At 39.0% G+C, this 19,222-nt stretch overlaps 1 protein-coding gene across 1 annotated transcript in view; it reads left to right on the forward strand.

Moving 5' to 3' along the window:
• The window catches only part of LOC124225625 (beta-galactosidase-1-like protein 3), a 64,469-nt gene extending 45,247 nt beyond the window's left edge, over nt 1-19,222 (forward strand). Inside the window, exons 16-21 of the mRNA XM_046638273.1 lie at nt 157-228; nt 686-764; nt 1,221-1,308; nt 1,617-1,728; nt 18,686-18,802; nt 18,938-19,222. Coding sequence (XP_046494229.1) covers nt 157-228; nt 686-764; nt 1,221-1,308; nt 1,617-1,728; nt 18,686-18,802; nt 18,938-19,003 — 534 coding nt within the window. The 3' untranslated portion in view covers nt 19,004-19,222. The remainder of the gene's footprint in view (nt 1-156; nt 229-685; nt 765-1,220; nt 1,309-1,616; nt 1,729-18,685; nt 18,803-18,937) is intronic.

Genomic DNA, 19,222 nt, shown 5'->3' on the forward strand with positions numbered 1-19,222 from the left:
TTCTGCTTTATCACAACTTAAGTCTATTGGGGCCTCCCTGTCAGCTTCTAGGCATCTGTGAGCACCAAGGCTAGACACTTCCTTCATAATGACCTCCTCCCTAAACCAGAGCCTCTCTTCTTCCTTTCTGATCTGATCCTTGCTCTTCTTTTGAAGGTGTTTTTGAATGAGACAACAATAGGAATACTGGATGATAGTATTCGGAACTTGAAGATTCCTGAAGTCAAGGTATGTAATTCAAGAGTCTAGGTGCTGCCCTAGACTCTGAATCAAAGGCAAACATAGCCTAGTCCTGAAATAGACGGCCACTTTTCTCTAGCATGACGCTTTGGTTCGCAGCAGGAACTGTTTAGGGCTCTAAGCAGAACAGCATCTCTCAGACCCAGGTACAGCGGGGCTGTAGCATACATGCTTCTGTGTGAATGGAACTTCCCCATTGAGCCCTTGAGTGAGTTCTCTGAAAGGCACGGCTGAATCTCTCTGCATTTCCTAAAGGCAGACCAGAAGAGGAAAGGAAAGATTGAGTATGGAACAGGAACACAGAGAGGGAGGACAGCTGGGCTCTGGAGCCTCCTTTTATCCCATTTGCTTGTCTTTCCATCTGGGACTCATAGAAAAGAATGGTTTCTAGAGTAAAAACCCTACATGGACTTGTAGTCTCCATGAGCTGGTCTGTCCCTGGTAGGAATGTCAACTTCTAAGGATCCTGGTGGAGAATCAAGGACGAGTCAATTTTTCATGGAAAATTCAAAATCAGCAGAAAGGTAGGCTCTAGACCTGAGAAACAGGCTCTAATCTCTCTTCATGTTTCCTTGGATCCTAAGATTGGGATTATGTGGGGATTAGAAGGAAAAAAATGAGCCCCTCAGGCAGTGGGATACCTAGGTCCTGGGACCAAAGATGCAAGCTCCTTCCTTCTCCCTTGTTCTGCCTTCTCTAGTTTTCCAGGGTATGAAAGTGGTGCAATTGTGTTGAGTCCTGGCTTGTCCTAGAGCAGGGCCCAGTCTCCTTTTGGGAATTTCAGGGCAAGTTCTGATACCAACTAGGGACCTTTCTTGGTAGTATGGAAACATACAACAAGAAACTTTCAATCATAGCAGCTCAGACAAGTGTTTGCCTTTATGGCTGAGCCCTTGTATATATGGGCTGCATTTCTTTGTTTAGATACTGGAGAATATCCAGTCTCTGTCCATATTCTCTTTCCTACCTCCCACCTGCAGGATTAACTGGACCTGTTACCATCAATAACATTTCCCTGGAGGGTTTCACTATCTATTCTCTGGAAATGAAAATGAGCTTCTTCAAGAGGTGTGTTCCTACTTAACGCCCAATAGATCCTTTGAGCGATCAGGGGACTTAGAGATTCCAAACTCTTCACTTTGCAGATGAAGAGCCCATGATTCAGAGAACTGAAGTGATTTACTCAGGATTGTAGAGTGCTTTGGAATCAGTACTAGAACTTTAGAACAAGTCTTCTGATTCCAATTTTATTGCTTTTAGTCTAAAACATCTCACTGAAACAGAATCCTAGTTCTGCATGGGAACTCTAGGGTCAATATCAGGACTGGAGTTGGGAAGGGGCTTTCCTCTCCCTCAAGGCATGGCCCTTCTTCCAGGCTCCGCTATGCCCCCTGGAGGCCTGTCCCAAACAGCTACTCAGGCCCTGCCTTCTACCGTGCTACACTGAGGGCTGGCTCTTCTCCCAAGGACACCTTCCTGAGACTACTGGTAAGTGAGTTGCCCTCATCTCCTTGGTGCCTGCCCCAAACACCTATACTTTTTAAAGAGTCTTGAAGCAAAGCTATAGTGTTCCTGGCAGGAATACATCCCTTTCTTCTTTCTTTTTCTCCCAACCTTTCTCAATCATCCTAATTTATCATTGTTTAAAAAATAATCCATCAAAACACAATGGAAAAATTCAAATAATAACAAGATGTAAACAGCAAACACTGGAAGTTCTCCTTCAAACCCACTCCCATTCCAATTCCTCTCTTCTCGGAACTAAGTATCATGAAGTCTGTGTGATTTCATATGTAACTTTGCCTAAACACATACACAATTACACTAATGGGAGCATTCTATAAAGTATATTCTGCAACTTGTTTTTTTTGAGGGGGTTAATTTTTAACTAGTATATCTTTTTATGTATAAACACACATAGATAAATGCACAAAATATGAACGTACAGATCAATAAATATCTCAAAGTCAACACCATAGAATTACCATTGAGAAAAAAAATATATTGTCAGCAACCCTTCAAATCACTGTCTCCCCTTCTCCCTAAAAGGTAGCCATTATCTTGACTTCTAATACTAATTCAGCGTTTTCTCCTTTGATTTCATGTAAATTGCATTACATAGTATGTCTTCTTTTTTTAAATTTTATTGAGGTGATATTGCCTTTTAATATTGTGTAAACTTCAGGTGTACATTGTTATATTTCAGTTTCTGTATAGACTGCATCGTGTTCACCACCCATAGTCTAGTTTTTATCCGTCACCATACACATGTACCCCTATACCACTTAAACCCTCCCCTCAACCCCTTTTCCTTTGATAACCACTAATCTGTTCTCCTTATGTATATGTTTGTTTGTTTACCTTCCACATATGAGTGAAATCATATGGTATTTGTCTTTCTCTGTCCGACTTATTTTGCTTAGCATAATACCTTCAAGGTCCATCCACGTGGTTTCAAATGGCAAGATTTTGTCTTTTTTTTTTTTCGCAGCTGAGTAGTATTCCATTGTGTATATATATATATCACATCTTCTTTATCTGTTCATCTGTTGATGGGCACTTGGGTTGCTGCCACATCTTGGCTACTGTGAATAATGCTGCAGTGAACATAGGGGTGTATAAATCTTTTAAAATTGTTGATTTCGTGTTCTTTGGATAATACCCAGTAGTGGAATAGCTGGATCATATGGTATTTCTATTTTTAGTTTTTTGAGAAATCTCTATACTGTTTTCCATAGTTGCTGTGCCAGTTTACATTCCCACCGGCAGTGTATGAGGGTTCCCTTTTCTCCACATCCTCTCCAACACTTATTTCTTGTTAGTTATAGTCATTCTCATGGGTATAAGGTGATATTTCATTGTAGTTTTGATTTGCGCTTCCCTAATAATTAGTGATTAGTGATGTTTAACATCTTTTCATGTGCCTGTTGGCCATCTGTATATCTTCTTTGGAAAAATGTCTGTTCAGATCCTCTGCCCATTTTTTGATCAGGTTCATTTTTTTGTTGTTGAGTTGTATGAATTATTTATATATTTTGGAAATTAACCTCTTGTTGGATATATGATTTGCAAAAATTTTATCCAAGTTGGTGAATGTCTTTTCATTTTGTTGATGGTTTCCTGTGCTTTTCAGAAGCTTCTTAATCTGATGAAGTCCCACTTATTTATTTTTTCTCTTGTTTGCCTTGCCTGAGTAGACATGGTATTCGAAAAGGTGCTGCTAAGACTGATGTCAAAGAGTATACTGCCTATGTTTTCTTCTAAGAGTTTTATGGTTTCAGATCTTACATTCAAGTCTTTAATCCATTTTGAGTTAATTTTTTTGTGTGGTGTAAGATAATGCTCTACTTTTATTCTTTTGCATGTGGCTGTCCAGGTTTCCCAACACCATTTATTGAAGAGACTTTCTTTTCTCCATTGTATGTTCTTGGCTTCTTTGTCAAAGATGAGCTGTCCATAGACGCGTGGTTTTATTTCTGGGTTCTCAATGCTGTTCTATTGATCTGGCGTCTGTTTTTCTGCCAATACCATGCTGTTTTGATTACTACAGCTTTGTAGTATAATTTGAATTCAGGGAGTGTGATACTTCCAAATTTGTTCTTTTTCCTTGGGATTGTGTTGGCTATTTTGGGTCTTTTGTTGTTCCATATAGATTTCAGCATTCTTTTGTTCTATTTCCGTGAAGAATGCCATTGGGATTCTGATTGGAATTTCATTGAATCTGAGGATTGTTTTAGGTAATATGGAAATTTTTACTATGCTTATTTTTCCCATCAATTAACATGTAATATCTTTTCATTTCTGTATGTCTTCTTCGATTTCCTTCAATAACGTCTTATAGTTTTCAGTGTATAGGTCTTTCACCTCCTTGGATAAATTTATTCCTACATATTTTATTCTTTGTGTTGCAATTTTAAATGGGCTTATATTCTTAACTTCACTTTCTGCTAGTTCGTTATTAATGTATAGAAATGTAACTGATTTTTGTATGTTGATTTTGTATATTGAAACTTTACTGTGTTTGTTGATTCTTTCTAATAGTTTTCTGGTGGTTTCGTTAGGGTTTTCTGTATATAGAGTCATGTCATCCACAAATAATGAGAGTTTCACTTTTTCCTTTCCAATCTGATCCCTTTTATTTCTTTTTCTTGACTCATTGCTCTGTCTAAAACTTCTAGTACTGCGTCAAATAAGAGTGGCAAGAGTGGGCACCCTTGTCTTCTTCCTGTTCTCAGAGGAAAGGCTTTCAGTTTTTTATCACTGAGTATGATGTTGGCTGTGGGTTTGTCAAATATGGCCTTTATTATGTTGAGGTACTTTCCTTCTATACCCCCCCCCCGTTTTTTTTTGCTGAGGAAAATTTGCCCTGAGCTAACATGTGTTGCCAATCTTCCTCTTTTTGCTTGAGGAAGATTAGCCCTGAGCTAACATGTGTGCCAATATTCCTCTAATTTGTATGTGAGTTGCTGCCACAGTATGGCTGAAGGTGGTGTAGGTCTCTGCCTGGGATCTGAACCCATGAACCTGGGCCACTGAAGCAGTGTACCAAACTTAACCACTTATGCCATGGGCCCACCAGAATCTATACCAATTTTATTTAGAATTTTTATCATAAATGGATGTTAGTTCTTGTCAAATGCTTTCTCTACATCTATTGAGATGATCGTGTGAATTTTACTTTTCATTTTGTTAATGTGGTGTATCACATTGATTGATTTGCAGATGTTGAACCATCCCTGCATCCCTGGAATAAATCCCACTTGATCATGGTGTATGATCCTTTTAATGTAGTATTGTATTCGATTTGCTAATATTTTGTTGAGGATTTTTACATCTATATTCATCAGCGATATTGGCCTGTAATTTGCCTTTTTTGTGTTGTCCTTGTCTGGTTTTGGGATCAGGGTAATGTTGGCCTCATAAAATGCATTAGGAAGCATCCTGTCCTCTTCAATTTTTGGAAGACTTTGAGAAGGATAGGAATTAAGTCTTCTTTGAGTGTTTGGCTGAATTCACCAGAAAAGCCATTTGGTCCTGGACTTTTGTTTTTTGAGAGGTTTTAGATTACTGTTTCAAGCTCTTTGCTTGTGATTGGTCTATTCAGAGTCTCTGTTTCTTCTTGGTTCAGGTTTGGGAGATTGTATTATTCTAAGAATTTATCCATTTCTTCTGCATTATCCAGTTTGTTGGTGCATAGCTCTTCATAATACTCTCTTATAATCTTGTGGTGTCTATTGTAATTTCTCCTCTTTCACTTCTGATTTTATTTATTTGAGTCTTCTCTCTTTCTTTTTTAGTGAGTCTGGCTAAGGAGTTGTCAATTTCATTTATTTTCTCAAAGAATCAGGTCTTAGTTTCATTGATCCTGTCTATTGTTTTTTCAGTCTCTATTTCAATTATTCCTGTTCTTTTTTTTTATCTTGAGGAAGATTGTCCCTGAGCTAACATCTGTGCCAATCTTCCTCTATTTTATATGTGGGATGCTGCCACAGCATGGCTTGATGAGCAGTGTGTAGGTCCATGCCTGGGGTTGGAACCCATGAACCCTGGGCTGCTGAGTGGAGCATGCAAACTTAACCATTATGCCACTGGGCCAGCACTCCTGCTCTGACTTTTATTATTTCCTTTCTTCTACTGACTTTGGGCTTTGTTTGTTCTTTTTCTAGTTCTTCAGGTGTAGGGTAAGCTTGTCTATTTGAGATTTTTCTTGTTTCTTGAGGTAGGCCTGTATTGTTATAAATTTCCCTCTTAATACTGTTTTTCTACATCCCATAAGTTTTGGTATGTTGTATTTTCATTTTTATTTGTCTCTTTGTATGTTTTATTTCTCCTTTGATTTCTTCACTGATCCAAAAGTTGTTCAGTAGCTTGTAGCTTAGTCTCCACGTTTTTGTGACACTCTCAGCTTTTTCTTGTAGTTGACTTCTAGTTTGATAGCATTGTGGTTGAAAAAGGTGCTTGATATGATTTCAGACTTCTTAAATTTATTGAGGCTTGCTTTGTTTCCCAACATATGGTATATCTTTGAGAATGCTCCATGTGCACTTGAGAAGAATGTGTATTCTGCTGTTTGTGGATGGAATGTTCTATGTATATCTCTTAAGTTGATCTGGTCTAGTGTTTCATGTAAGGCCACTGTTTCCTTGTTGACTTTCTGTCTGGATGCTCTATCTATTGTGTTGGTGTCAATTTCTCCCTTTAGTTCTGTTAATAGTTGCTTTATATACTTTGGTGTTCCTGTGTTAGGTGCATATATATTAATAAATGTATGTCTCCTTGGTGGAAAGTCCCTTTTATCATTATATATTGTCTATCTTTTTCTCTCATTATCTTTCTTTTCTTTAATTCTGCTTTGTCTGATGTAATTATGGCTACACTCACTTTCTTTTGCTTGCTATTTGTTTGCAGTGTCACCCTTAACTCTGAGCCTATGTTTGCCTTTAGAGCTGAGATGTCTTTTCTAGAGGCAGAGTATTGTTGGGTCTGTTTTTTGATCCATCCAGCCACTCTGTGTCTTTTGATTGGTGAATTCAATCTATTTAGATTTAGAGTGGTTATTCATATATGAGAGCTTAATACTGCCATTTTATCTTTTGCTTTATGGTCGTTCTATTTTTCTGTTGTTTGTTTTCACTTGTATTTCTGTCTGCCATTTCAGTTTGTTGGTTTCCTGTGATGGTTTTCTCTTTATTTATGATTTGTGACTCTTGATTCTTTGTTTTGTGGCTAACGTGAGGTTTGTTTAATAGATCTCATAGATGAGAAAGTCCATTTTCTGATATTCTCTTATCTCTATTAGCCTAAGCAAGTTCCATCCCTTCCGCTTCCCCTTCTATGTTTTGCTTGTCACAAATTATTCTTTTTCGTGTTGTGAGTTTGTGACCATTTTTGATGCTTTCTTTCTCTTTACCATTTACTTTTTAATTGTTTGCTAACCTGTTTTGATATAGAGCTGAAATTTTCTGATTTCGTCTGTCTATTTATCTCCTTGCTCAAAGCTTTGTAAACCTTTGCCCTTTTATTTCAGGTTAGAAGGGCTCCCTTCATCATTTCTTATAAGGCAGGTCTAGTGGTAATGAACTCTCTCAGCTTTTGCTTGTCTGGAAAAGCTTTCATTTCTTTGTCATATCTGAAGGATAATTTCACTGGATAGAGTATTTTTGGCTGACAGTTTTTGTCTTTCAGTATTTTGTATATATCATTCCACTCTCTCCTAGCCTGTAAGGTTTCTGCTGAGAAATCTTCTGAAAGCCAGGAGTTCCTTTGCAGCTTACTTTTTCTCTCTTGTTGCCCTTAATACTTTTTCTTTGTCATTGACTTTTTCTTGTTGTTGTCATTGAGGAATATTTGCCCTGAGCTAACATCCACTGCTCTTTTTGTATGTGAGCCACTGCCACAGCAGGCTACTGATTGGTGAGTCATGTAGGTATGCACCTGGGTAACAAACCTGGGCCACTGAAGCAGAGCATGCCAAATGTAACCACTAGACCACTGGGGCTGGCTCTTTCATTGACTTTTGATAGTTTTAGTATTGTATGCCTTGGAGAAGGTCTTTTTGGATTGATGTAATTAGGAGTTCTATTGGCTTCATGTATTTGCATGTGCAGTTCTTTCCCTAGGTTTGGGAAGTTCTCAGCTATTATTTCTTTGAATAAGCTCTCTGCTCCTTTCTTCCTCTGGGATATTTATAATCCTTATGTTACTTTTCCTAAATGAGTCAGATATTTCTGAAAGAATTTCTTCACTTTTTAAAAATCTTAGTTCTCTCCCCTCCTCCACCTCAATCATTTCCAGGTTTCTACCTTGAAGCTCACTGATTCTCTTTTCCATAAATTCTGCTCTATTTTTTATGCTCTCTACATTAATTTTTATCCCATTAATTGTGTTCTTCACCTTCAGAATTTTTGGGGTATTTTTTAAGCTTCAATCTCTTTGGTGATGTATTCTTTCTATTCATTAATTTTATTCCTGAGCTTATTGAAGTGTCTTTCTGAGTTTTCTTGTAGGTCATCGAGTTTCTTCATGACAGCTAATTTGAATTCTCTGTCAGTCAGATTGTAATCTGTGACTTCAAGTTTGGTTTCTGGAGAGCTATCATTCTCCTTCTGTTCTTCCATGTTATTGTTTTTCACGGTGCTTGGTGAATTGATCCTTTACTGGCACATTTGTGGTAGTAACCACCTTTCTCATTTGGGTGAGGCTTTGGTTACTTTAGTTCTGAGCTGCATCTGGTTGTATTTGAGACCCTGCACTTTACACCCTCCACTGCCTCCTTGTGCTGCTTGTGCCTCTGAGGTTGCTGGTGCCTTGCTGCTTTTGTTGTTGCTGAAGTTGCAAGTGTTGCCACCAGGGTCACCAGGCTGTGAGCACTTCTGCAGCTTCCAGGGTCACCTGGGTCTCTTGTCCCCCACTTACTCTCTGTGAGCTCTCCATGGGCTCAGGTGCTGCTTCCTTATGCACCACTTGCACTGCTGCTCCTGGGTTGTCTTGGAGTGCTGGCAGCACTGCTGCAAGGGGTGATGGCTTCACGGGTGTTGCTGTTGCTGTTGGGGGCCCAGGTTCTTGTAGGCAGCCACTGCTTCTGGTAGAGCCACTGGTGGGGGGGGTGCCACCACTGGGGTTCAGGCCTCAGGTCCTGCTGTGGTTCCTGAAGCCTCAGGTCACAGGTGCCTCCTGCCACTGCTAGGGGAGGCGTAGGGGCTAAGCTGCAAGTGTTGTTGCTGGCCCTGCAGTCTCTGGTCACTGGCACTTGCTGGTGTGCTTTTTAAATTTTTTTTAAGTTGAGTTTATGATAGTTTACAATCTTGTGAAATTTCAGTTGTACATTATTGTTATTCATGTTGTAGGTGCACCCCTTCACCCTTTGTGCCCACTCCGCATCCCCCTTTCCCCTGGTATCCCATAATCTGTTCTCTTTGTCCACATGTTTAAATTCTTCATATGAGTGGAGTCATACAGAGATTGTCCTTATCTGTCTGGCTTATTTCACTTAACATAATTCCCTCAAGGTCCATCCATGTTGTTGTGAATGGGATAATTTTATTCTTTTTTATGGCTGAGTAATATTCCATTGTATATACATACACCATATCTTCTTTATTCAATCTTCAGTTGATGGGCACTTAGGTTGCTTCCATGTCTTGGCTATTGTAAATAATGCTGCAATGAACCTAGGGGTGCATGGGACTTTTGGAATTGCTGACTTCAAGCTCTTTGGATAGATACCCAGTAGTGGGATAGCTGGGTCATATGATATTTCTATTTTTAATTTTTTGAGAAATCTCCATACTGTTTTCCATAGTGGCTGCACCAGTTTGCATTCCCACCAGCAGTGTATGAGGGTTCCTTTTTCTCCACAATCTCTCCAACACTTGTTACTTTTTGTTTTGGTTATTTTTGCCATTCTAATGGGTGTAAGGTGATATCTTAGTGTAGTTTTGATTTGCATTTCCCTGATGATCAGTGATGATGAGCATCTTTTTATGTGCCTATTGGCCATCTGTGTGTCTTCTTTGGAGAAATGTCTCTTCATGTCTCCAGCCCACTTTTTGATCGGGTTGTTTGATTTTTTGTTGTTGAGTGTGTGAGTTCTTTATATATTATGGAGATTAACCCTTTGTTGGATATATGACTTGCAAATATTTTTTTCCCAATTAGTGGGGGTTTTTTTGTTTCAATCCTATTTTCCCTTGCCTTGGAGAAGCTCTTTAGTTTGATGAGGTCCCATTTGTTTATTGTTTTGATTGTTTCCCTTCTCTGAGAAGACATGGTGTCCGAAAAGATCCTTTTAATACTGATGTCAAAGAGTGTACTGCCTACGTTTTCTTCCAGAAGCCTTATGGTTTCAGGTCTCACCTTTAGGTCTTTGATCCATTTTGAGTTTATTTTGGTGAATGGTGAAAAAGAATGGTCAATTTTCATTCTTTTACATATGGCTTTCCAGTTTTCCCAGCACCATTTGTTGAAAAGACTTTCTTTTCTCCATTGTATGCCCTCAGCTCCTTTGTCGAAGATAAGCTGTCCATAGATGTGTGGTTTTATTTCTGGGCTTTCAATTCAGTTCCATTGATCTGTGCACCTGTTTTTGTACCAGTACCATGCTGTTTTGATTACTGTAGCTTTGTAGTATGTTTTGAAGTCAAGGATTGTGATGCCTCCAGCTTTGTTCTTTTTTCTCAGGATTACTGTAGCAATTCTGGGTCTTTTGTTGCCCCATATGAATTTTAGGATTCTTTGTTCTATTTCTGTAGAGAATGTCATTGGGATTCTGATTGGGATTGCGTTGAATCTGTAGATTGCTTTAGGTAGTATGGACATTTTAACTACATTTATTCTTCCAATCCATGTACGTGGAATGTCTTTCCATTTCTTTATGTCCTCATCCATTTATTTCAGGAAAGCCTTGTAGTTTTGTTGTATAAGTCCTTCACTTCCTTAGATAAATTCACCCCAAGAGATTTTATTTTTCTTGCAATTGTGAGTGGTATTGTGTTCTTGAATTCTTTTTCTGTTAGTTTGTTAATAGAGTATAGAAATGCTACTGATTTATGTATGTCGATTTTATATCCTGCAACTTTGCTGTAGTTCTTGATTATTTCTAAAAGTTTTCCAATTGATTCTTTGGGGTTTTCTGTATATAAGATCATGTCATCTGCAAACAGCGAGAGTTTAACTTCTTCCCTCCATATTTGGATTCCTTTTATCCCTTTCTCTTGCCTGATTGCTCTGTCCAGGACCTCCAGTACTATGTTAAATAAGAGTGGTGATAGAGGGCATCCTTGTCTCATTCCTGTTTTCAGGGGGATGTTGCTCAGTTTTTGCCCATTGAGTATGATGTTGGCTGTGGGTTTGTCATATACGGCCTTGATGATGTTGAGGTAATTTCCTTCTATCCCCATTTTGTTCAGAGTTTTTATCATAAATGGCTGTTGGATCTTGTCAAATACTTTCTCTGCATCTATTGAGATGGTCATGTGGTTTTTATTCCTCAACTTGTTGATCTGGTGTATCACGTTGATTGATTTGTGGATGTTGAACCATCCCTGTGTCCCTGGTATGAATCCCACTTGATTGTGATGTATGATCCTTTTGATGTATTGCTGAATTCGTGTTGCCAAAATTTTGTTGAGAATTTTTGCATCTGGGGCTGGCCCGGTGGCGCAGTGGTTAAGTTTGCACGTTCCGCTTCTCAGCAGCCCGGGGTTCACTGGTTCAGATCCTGGGTGCAGACATGGCACTGCTTCGCACGCCATGCTGTGGTAGGCGTCCCACATATAAAGTAGAGGAAGATGGGCATGATGTTAGCTCAGGGCCAGGCTTCCTCAGCAAAAAAAGAGGAGGACTGGCAGTACTTAGCTCATGGCTAATCTTCCTCAAAAAAAAAAAAAAGAATCTTTGTATCTATGTTCATCAGCGATATTGGCCTGTAGTTCTCCTTTTTTGTGCTGTCCTTTTCAGACTTTGGTATCAGAGTGATTTTGGCCTCGTAGAATGTGTTAGAAAGTGTTCCATCCTCCTTAATTTTTTGGAACAGCTTGAAAAAGATAGGTATTAAATCCTCTCTGAAAGTTTTGTAGAATTCCCCAGGAAAGACGTCTGGACCTTGGGTTTCATTCTTTGGGATGCTTTTGATTGTTGTTTCAAGCTCTTTCCTTGTGATTGGTCTGTTCAGATTGTCTCTTTCTACTTGACTCAGCTTTGGGAGGTTGTAAGAATCTAAGAATTTACCATTTCCTCTATATTATCCATTTTGTTGGCATATAGTTTTTCATAGTATTCTCTTTTAATCCGTTGTATTTCTGTGGAGTCGTAATTTCTCCTATTTCATTTCTGATTTTGTTTATTTGAGCTTTCCCACTTTTTTCTTTGTAAGTCTGGCTAGGAGTTTCTCAATTTTATTTATCTTCTCAAAGAACCAGCTCTTTGTTTCATTTATCCTTCCTATTGCCTTTTTGTTTCAATAGCATTTATTTCTGCTCTGATTTTTATTATTTCTCTCCTGCTGACTTTGGGCTTTGTTTGTTCTTCTTTCTCTAATTCAGTTAGGTGTAGTTTAAGATTGCTTATTTGGGATTTTTCTTGTTTGTTAAGGTGTGCCTGTATTGTGATGAATTTCCCCCTTAATACAGCTTTTGCTGTGTCCCATATGAGTTGGTATGACATGTTATCATTTTGATTTGTCTCCAGATACTTTTTGATTTCTTCTTTAATTTCTTCAATGATCCATTGCTTGCTCAATAGCATATTGTTTAGTCTCTACATCTTTGTCCCTTTCTCAGCCTTTTTCTTGTGATTAATTTCTAGCTTTATAGCATTATGAACAGAGAAGATACTTGTTATTATTTCTATTTTTTTAAATTTATAGAGGTTTGCCTTGTTTCCCAACATATGGTCTATCCTTGATAATGTTCCATGTGCACTTGAGAAGAATGTGTATTCTGCTGTTTTTGGATAGAGTGTTCTATATATGTCTATTAAGTCCAACTGTTTTAGCTTTTCATTTAACTCCACCATTTCCTTGTTGATTTTCTGTCTGGATGATCTGTCCAATGATGTGAGTGGGGTGTTGAGGTCCCCTACTATTATTGTGTTGTTTTTAACATCTTCCTTTAGGTCTGTTAATAGTTGCTTTATGAACTTTGGTGCTCCTATGTTGGTTGCATAGATATTTATAAGTGTTATTTCTTCTTGATGGAGTGTTCTTTTGATCATTATATACTGACCCTCTATGTCTCTCTTTACCTGCCTTATGTTGAAATCTTCTTTGTCTGATATAAGTATTGTGACACCTCCTTTCTTTCTTTCTTTTTTTTTTTTTTTTTGCCATTAGCTTGGATTTTCTTCTTCCATCCCTTCAATCTGAGCCTGTGTTTGTCATTGGGGCTGATGTGTGTTTCCTGGAGGAAACAGATTGTTGGATTTTGTTCTTTAATCCATCTTGCCACTCTGTGTCTTTTTATTGGAGAGTTCAATCCGTTTACATTGAGGGTGATTTTTGATGCATGAAGTCTTAATGCTGTCATTCTGTCACTTGTTTTCCAGTTTTCCTGCATTACCTTTGTTTCTTGTCCTGTGTGTTTTGGCCTACCCATTGACATCTGCAGTTTCTTATTTTCTTACTTATTTTTTGTGTCTCTGTTCTGTTTTTAAGGTTAGTGGCTACCCTGAAGTTTGTATTCAGAATCTCGTGGATAGCAGTCCATTTTCTGGTGGCCTCTTACTTCCTTAGCCTAGACTGATTCAGTCCCTTTCCTCCTCCCCTCCTAAATTATTATTTTCATCTCTTATTCCAACTTGTGTTGTGAGTTTGTGGTTAGAGTGATGAGATTGTCTTTGCTTTGGTGATTTACTTCCCTTTATCCTAATGCTATAGTTGAATATTTTCTATCCTATTCCGATTCTATCTATTTGTCTCCCTACTCTGTGTTTTGTGACCCCTTTCTCCCTTTTTTAATTTTTTCAAGTATGAGAGCCTTCTTGAGGATTTCTTGTAGTGGAGGTCTCGTGGCTATGAAGTCCCTTAGCTTTTGTTTGTCTAGGAAAGATTTAATGTCTCCCTCATATCTGAAGGATATTTTTGCTGGATAGAGTATTCTTGGCTGAAGATTTTTATCCTTTAAAGTTTTGAATATGTCATTCCAATCTCTCCTAACTTGTAAGGTTTCTGCAGAGAAATCCACTGAAGGCCTGATAGGGGTTCCTTTTTAGGTTATTTTCTTCTGCCTTGCTGCCCTTAGTATTCTTTATTTGTCATTCTCTTTTGCAATTTTTACTACTATATTCCTTGCAGTAGGTCTTTTTACATTGACAAATGTAGGAGATCTGAAAGCTTCCTCCACACTTATTTCTCTCTCATTCTCCAGATTTGGGAAGTTCTCTGCTATTATTCCTTTGAGCACACTTTCTGCTCCATTCTCCTTTTTATCGCCCTTGGGGATTCCAGTTATTCTTATATTGCATCTCCTCATTGAGTCGGCTATTTCTCGGAGATTTTCTTCATTCCTTTTTATTCTTAATTCTCTCCTTTCCTCTGTCTGGATCCATTCAACCTGTCTATCTTTGATTACGCTGATTTGCTCCTCTATGGCATCCACACAGGCACTCAGGGAACCTGTATTCTCTTTTATCTGATCCATTGTATTTTTCATCCCTAGAATTGCTGATTGATTCTTCTTTATAGTTTCAATCTCTTTTGTGAAGTATCTCCAGAACTCATTGACTTGGTTCTCTATATTTTCCTTTGCCTCATTGAGTTTTTTGACTATAGCTATGCTGAATTCATTTTCGTTTAGTTTACTTATTTCTGAGTCCTCAGGGCATAATTCTGGGTGCTTGCTTTCCCTCTGGTCTGGAGATTTGATGAATTGATGGATGCTGGAAGAAGGACGGGTCTTCCCCAGGGTGATATTATTCCGTTGCAGTTACAGCCCATTGCCACTAGATGGGGGTCGAGAGCCATGTATTCTGAGCCCTCTGGCTTCAGCCGAGATGGCAGTGCTCAGTGCAGGTTGGGGGAGGGAGGCGTACTTTCTCTCTGGTGCAGACCCGGTTTCCTGATCAGCTCTTGCTATCTGCTCTCCTGGGGTCTTGGCTTGCTGAGGTCACCCCATGTGAAAGCTTTCCCCCATTAGAGGGTTTCTGCTGCATGGGTCTTTGGGAGTCCTTGGTGATCCTGCGGATGTGCGGCCCCTCCCCTTCTTCTTCCCTCACCTGGTGCAGCAATCCCGGTCTCTAGGGGAGGAAGCGAAGTTCTCTCTTACCCTCTTCCAGCTCCTCCAAGGGGGGCTCCAGCCTCTGTGCCCTCTGTCGTTTGGCTGCTGTGGGTCTCTGAGGATTTCTGTGCTATTAGGATATTTTTTTGTTGGAATATGGTTGCTCTTTTTTTGTTGTATGATGGAGGGGAGAGAGTCCCAGGCAAGATCACTCAGCCATGACTCTGACATCACTGCCACTGGTGTGCTTTTTGAAGCCTCAGGTCATGGCACCCTGCTGCTGCTGGTGAATCTGAATTTTGGTTGCTGTCCCCACTCCTGGAGAGACCAGTGCCACTGCCAGAGGAGGAGGAGGGGGCTGGGTCACCAGCACTGCTCTGTGTCCTGAAGCCTCAGGACGTGTGTGCCACCTGCCACTGCTGGAGGGGGTAGGGGCCGCAGCCTCTGGTTATCATTGCTGGTGCACATGCTGGTGGTCTGCTCTGAAACAGATCAGGGGACCCTGCCCCTGCCAGGGAAATTCATCCCTTGGATATAGCCCCCACTGCTGGAAAGACCAGCACCACTTCCCAGTTCTGCTGTGTCCCAGAGCCTCAGGATGTCTGCGCCAGTGGCCCCCACTGTGGGAGACAGGGGCCGAGCCACAAGTCTTGTGTTTTCCCTTTCAGCCTGTGGTTGCTGGCATGCATGCCAGTGTGAGGATCCCTGTTTTGGATTACCGCCACCAGGGGAGAGGGAGGAGGCTGCTCCCCTAGTCTCACTGCCTCCTGGAGGTCCAGTCCACCCACCTTCAGTTGTATAACTGCATGGATGACTCAGGTGTTCTGGTATGCTGTGCAGGGAGTCCTTTGTTTGTCACTAGATGTCTGACTGGTTTTAACGTAAAGTGGAGAGACAAAGGACACAACTCATTCCACCATGATGCTGACGTCACTCTCATGGCTTCTTTCTTTCTTTACTTGTTTGGCTGGGGAAGATTCACCCTGAGCTGTGCCAGTCTTCCTCTTTCTCTATGTGGGCTGCTGCCACAGCATGGCCACTGACAATTACTGAAGGTCCCCACCTGGGAACCAAACCTGGGCCGCTGAAGCAGAGTGTGCCAAACTTAACCCCTAGGCCACTGGGTCTGGTTCGTGTCTTCTTTTGTTATATAGCTTCTTTTGTTCAACATTGTCTGTGGGATTTAACCATTTAGTGATGTCGTGGTGACTTGTTCATTTTCACTCTTTTATTGGATTCCACTTTATAAATATACTATACTTTATTTAACTATTCTACTGTTCATAGAGATTTGTATTATTTCCACTGTTTGATTATTATAAATAATTAAGACTGCTTTTGTGTTTATGTTCATACTGAGATATCTTTGTTAGGTTTTGGTACCAACATTTAAGACCCATATACATAGAATGATTTGGAAAGTAGAGTTAGTGTAAAACTGGTATTGTTTCTTAAATATTTGGTAGACTTCATTAGTATAACCATCTAGGGCCAATGTTTTCTTTGTAGGAAAGTTTTCAAGTGTGGATTAAATTCCTTCAAGATTAAAGTACTATTCTGATTTTGTTTCGTTAAAAATCAGTATTGATAAAATATATTTTTCTGGGAATATTTCCTGGGAATTTCATCTAAATTTTCAAATGTATTGTATTTAAATTGTTTGTTTTTAATGTCTAGATCATCTCTAGTAACATCTCTTTTTTCTTGATAAGTCTCACCAGAACATTACCAATTTATTAATCTTTCAGTGAATGAATGTTTGGCTGTGACTCTTACTATATTATGGATTTCTTTTATGTCTAATTTCTGCCATTATCTTTATTATTTTTTTATAATTTAAAAAATTTTTAAATTTTCTTTTTTAAAGATTGGCACCTGAGCTAACATCTGTTGCCAATCTTCTTTTTTTTGGTCTGCTTTTTCTCCCCAAATCCTCCCAGTATATAGTTGTATATTTTACTTGTGGGTCCTTCTGGCTGTGCTGTGTGGGACGCCACCTCAGCGTGGCCTGATGAGCAGTGCTGTGTCTGCACCCAGGATCCAAACCAGCAAAACCCTGGGCTGCTGAAGCAGAATGAGTGACCTTAACCACTCAGCCATGGGGCTGGCCCTTATTCTTTTTATTTTAAGAGTTATCTGCTTTCTTTTTATAATTTCTTGTGACAGCTGCTTCTATAACTGATTTTTAATCTTTATTCTTTTTTAACATATGAATTTAGACTATTACTTTTCATTTAAGCATGGATTTGGTTGTGTATCATAAGTTTTAAAGTTTAACAAAAAATTGACCATTTTAAAATGAACAATTCAGTGGCATTTAGTACATTCACAGTGTTGTATGACCGTTCCTTCTATCTGGCTCTAAAACATTTTTATCGCTCTAAAAGGAAACCCTGTACCCATGAAGCAGTTACTTCCCCACACTGCCCTCCCCTCAGCCCTGGCGAACAGTAATCTCTCTGTGTCTGTGGATTTTCCTGTTCTGGACATGGACTCTCTAAGTTTTTATATGTTTTATTTTCATCATCAATGAATTCAAATATGTTCTGACTTCCCTTGTGGGTGTTTTCCTTGGCCTCTGGAAGCGTATTTCTTAATTTTGAAATATTTGAATATTTTATAGTAATCTTTTTGTTATCAATTTATGTTTAATTGCACTGTGGTCTGAGAACTTTAAAATCTCTGAACAGTTTAATCTAATATACGGTCAAATTTGTAAAGACTCTGATGTATACTTGAAAGAATATGTCTATTCTGCATGTGTTAGATTCATGTTCTATAAATGTCAATTAGTTCAAGGTTGTTAAGTATCTTCTTTCAAATGTTTTACGTCTTTATCGATTCCTGTTTGCTTTCTCTATTAGCTATTGAAGTGCTGTATGAAAATTTTCAACTGTGGTTGTGAATTTTATTTCTCCTGTTATTCTGTCAATTTTGCTTATATATTTAGAATCTATACTTTTAGCTTCTCTATATATGATGTATAAATTCATGGTAAATTGAGAATTTTATCATCAGGACATGTTCCTTTCTATCTCTAGCAAAACTTGTTGGCTCAAGGTCAAATTTTTCTGATATTAATAGAGCTATAGCAACCTCCTTTTGCTTAAAATTTACCTATTATATCTTTTCCTGTTGTTTTTCTTTTATTTTTTCAATACCTTTATATTTTAGATGGTTTTCTTATACATAACGCTTAAGTGCTTTATTTAAAATTCAGTCCAGAAAGTTTTATCTTTTAAATGGAGTATTTCAGAGACTCCAAGTTTATGTGTTAGACCATTTTTCTATATCACTTTTGTCCTTCCTGTCTTGTGTATTCCTCATTCTTCTCCCCTGGATTGGGACCCTGAGGGTTCTGTGTTGTACTGCAATTGTATTGCAGATTTAAAAAATTGTGTAGTTTTTGTAACTGTTGTCAGCAGTAGTGTTCACTCTATCACCTAGTACTTATTTCTGGAAGCAGGAGACCTGTTTTTTTATTTTAAATATAGGATTGTATATCATAGGGTGGGAACAACCGTAGATTGGCATGAAAGGACTGGTTCATGTTTCTCTGTCATCTGTGGACCAGGCACTGTGGGGCAGAACTTCTGGAACATGCCCCATTCTAAACTCACACCCACTTTCAGTGCCGTAAAGCATCTCAGTCTTGCTCTCCCTCCCCAAGTCCCTGAGGTTGTACCTTGCCAGTGTGAGTCTGTTCCTATGTCTCAAGCCTCCATCCCTTCCAGAACTGGAATTATGGCTTTGTGTTCATCAATGGACGTAACCTTGGGCGATACTGGATTATTGGACCCCAGGAAACACTTTACCTTCCTGGTGCCTGGCTGCATCCAGAAGACAATGAGGTGAGTCACCTCCACCCTTGACTTTATGTCTCATTAGTGTTCAGATCTGTCTTCATCCCCAGAATACAGATTGCAGTCTTTCTCATCCTGTGCTGAATAGGCTTACCCTTTCTTACTGTCAACTCTTCTTCCCAGATCATTCTGTTTGAGAAAATAAAGAGTGGTTCAGTCATCGAAACTACAGACCAACCAGTGCTATAAGACTGTGTTATAACATATTTTTTGTATTGTTGGAGTTCATCTACAAGCAGTTTTTCAGGAGAAAGAATGTCAAGAATATCAAACAAAGTGCTCACTACAGTAGCAAAAATGTGAAAATAACCTAAAAAAAGCAACAGGAAAATTGTTATGTATACTGTAGTATATCCATATGATGCCTATTTTCAGTCTTTAAAAAGCCCTCAAAATCTTCAATGACTG

Source organism: Equus quagga, chromosome 14, assembly GCF_021613505.1.
Source record: "Equus quagga isolate Etosha38 chromosome 14, UCLA_HA_Equagga_1.0, whole genome shotgun sequence".
In the NCBI taxonomy this organism is placed as follows: Eukaryota; Metazoa; Chordata; class Mammalia; order Perissodactyla; family Equidae; genus Equus; species Equus quagga.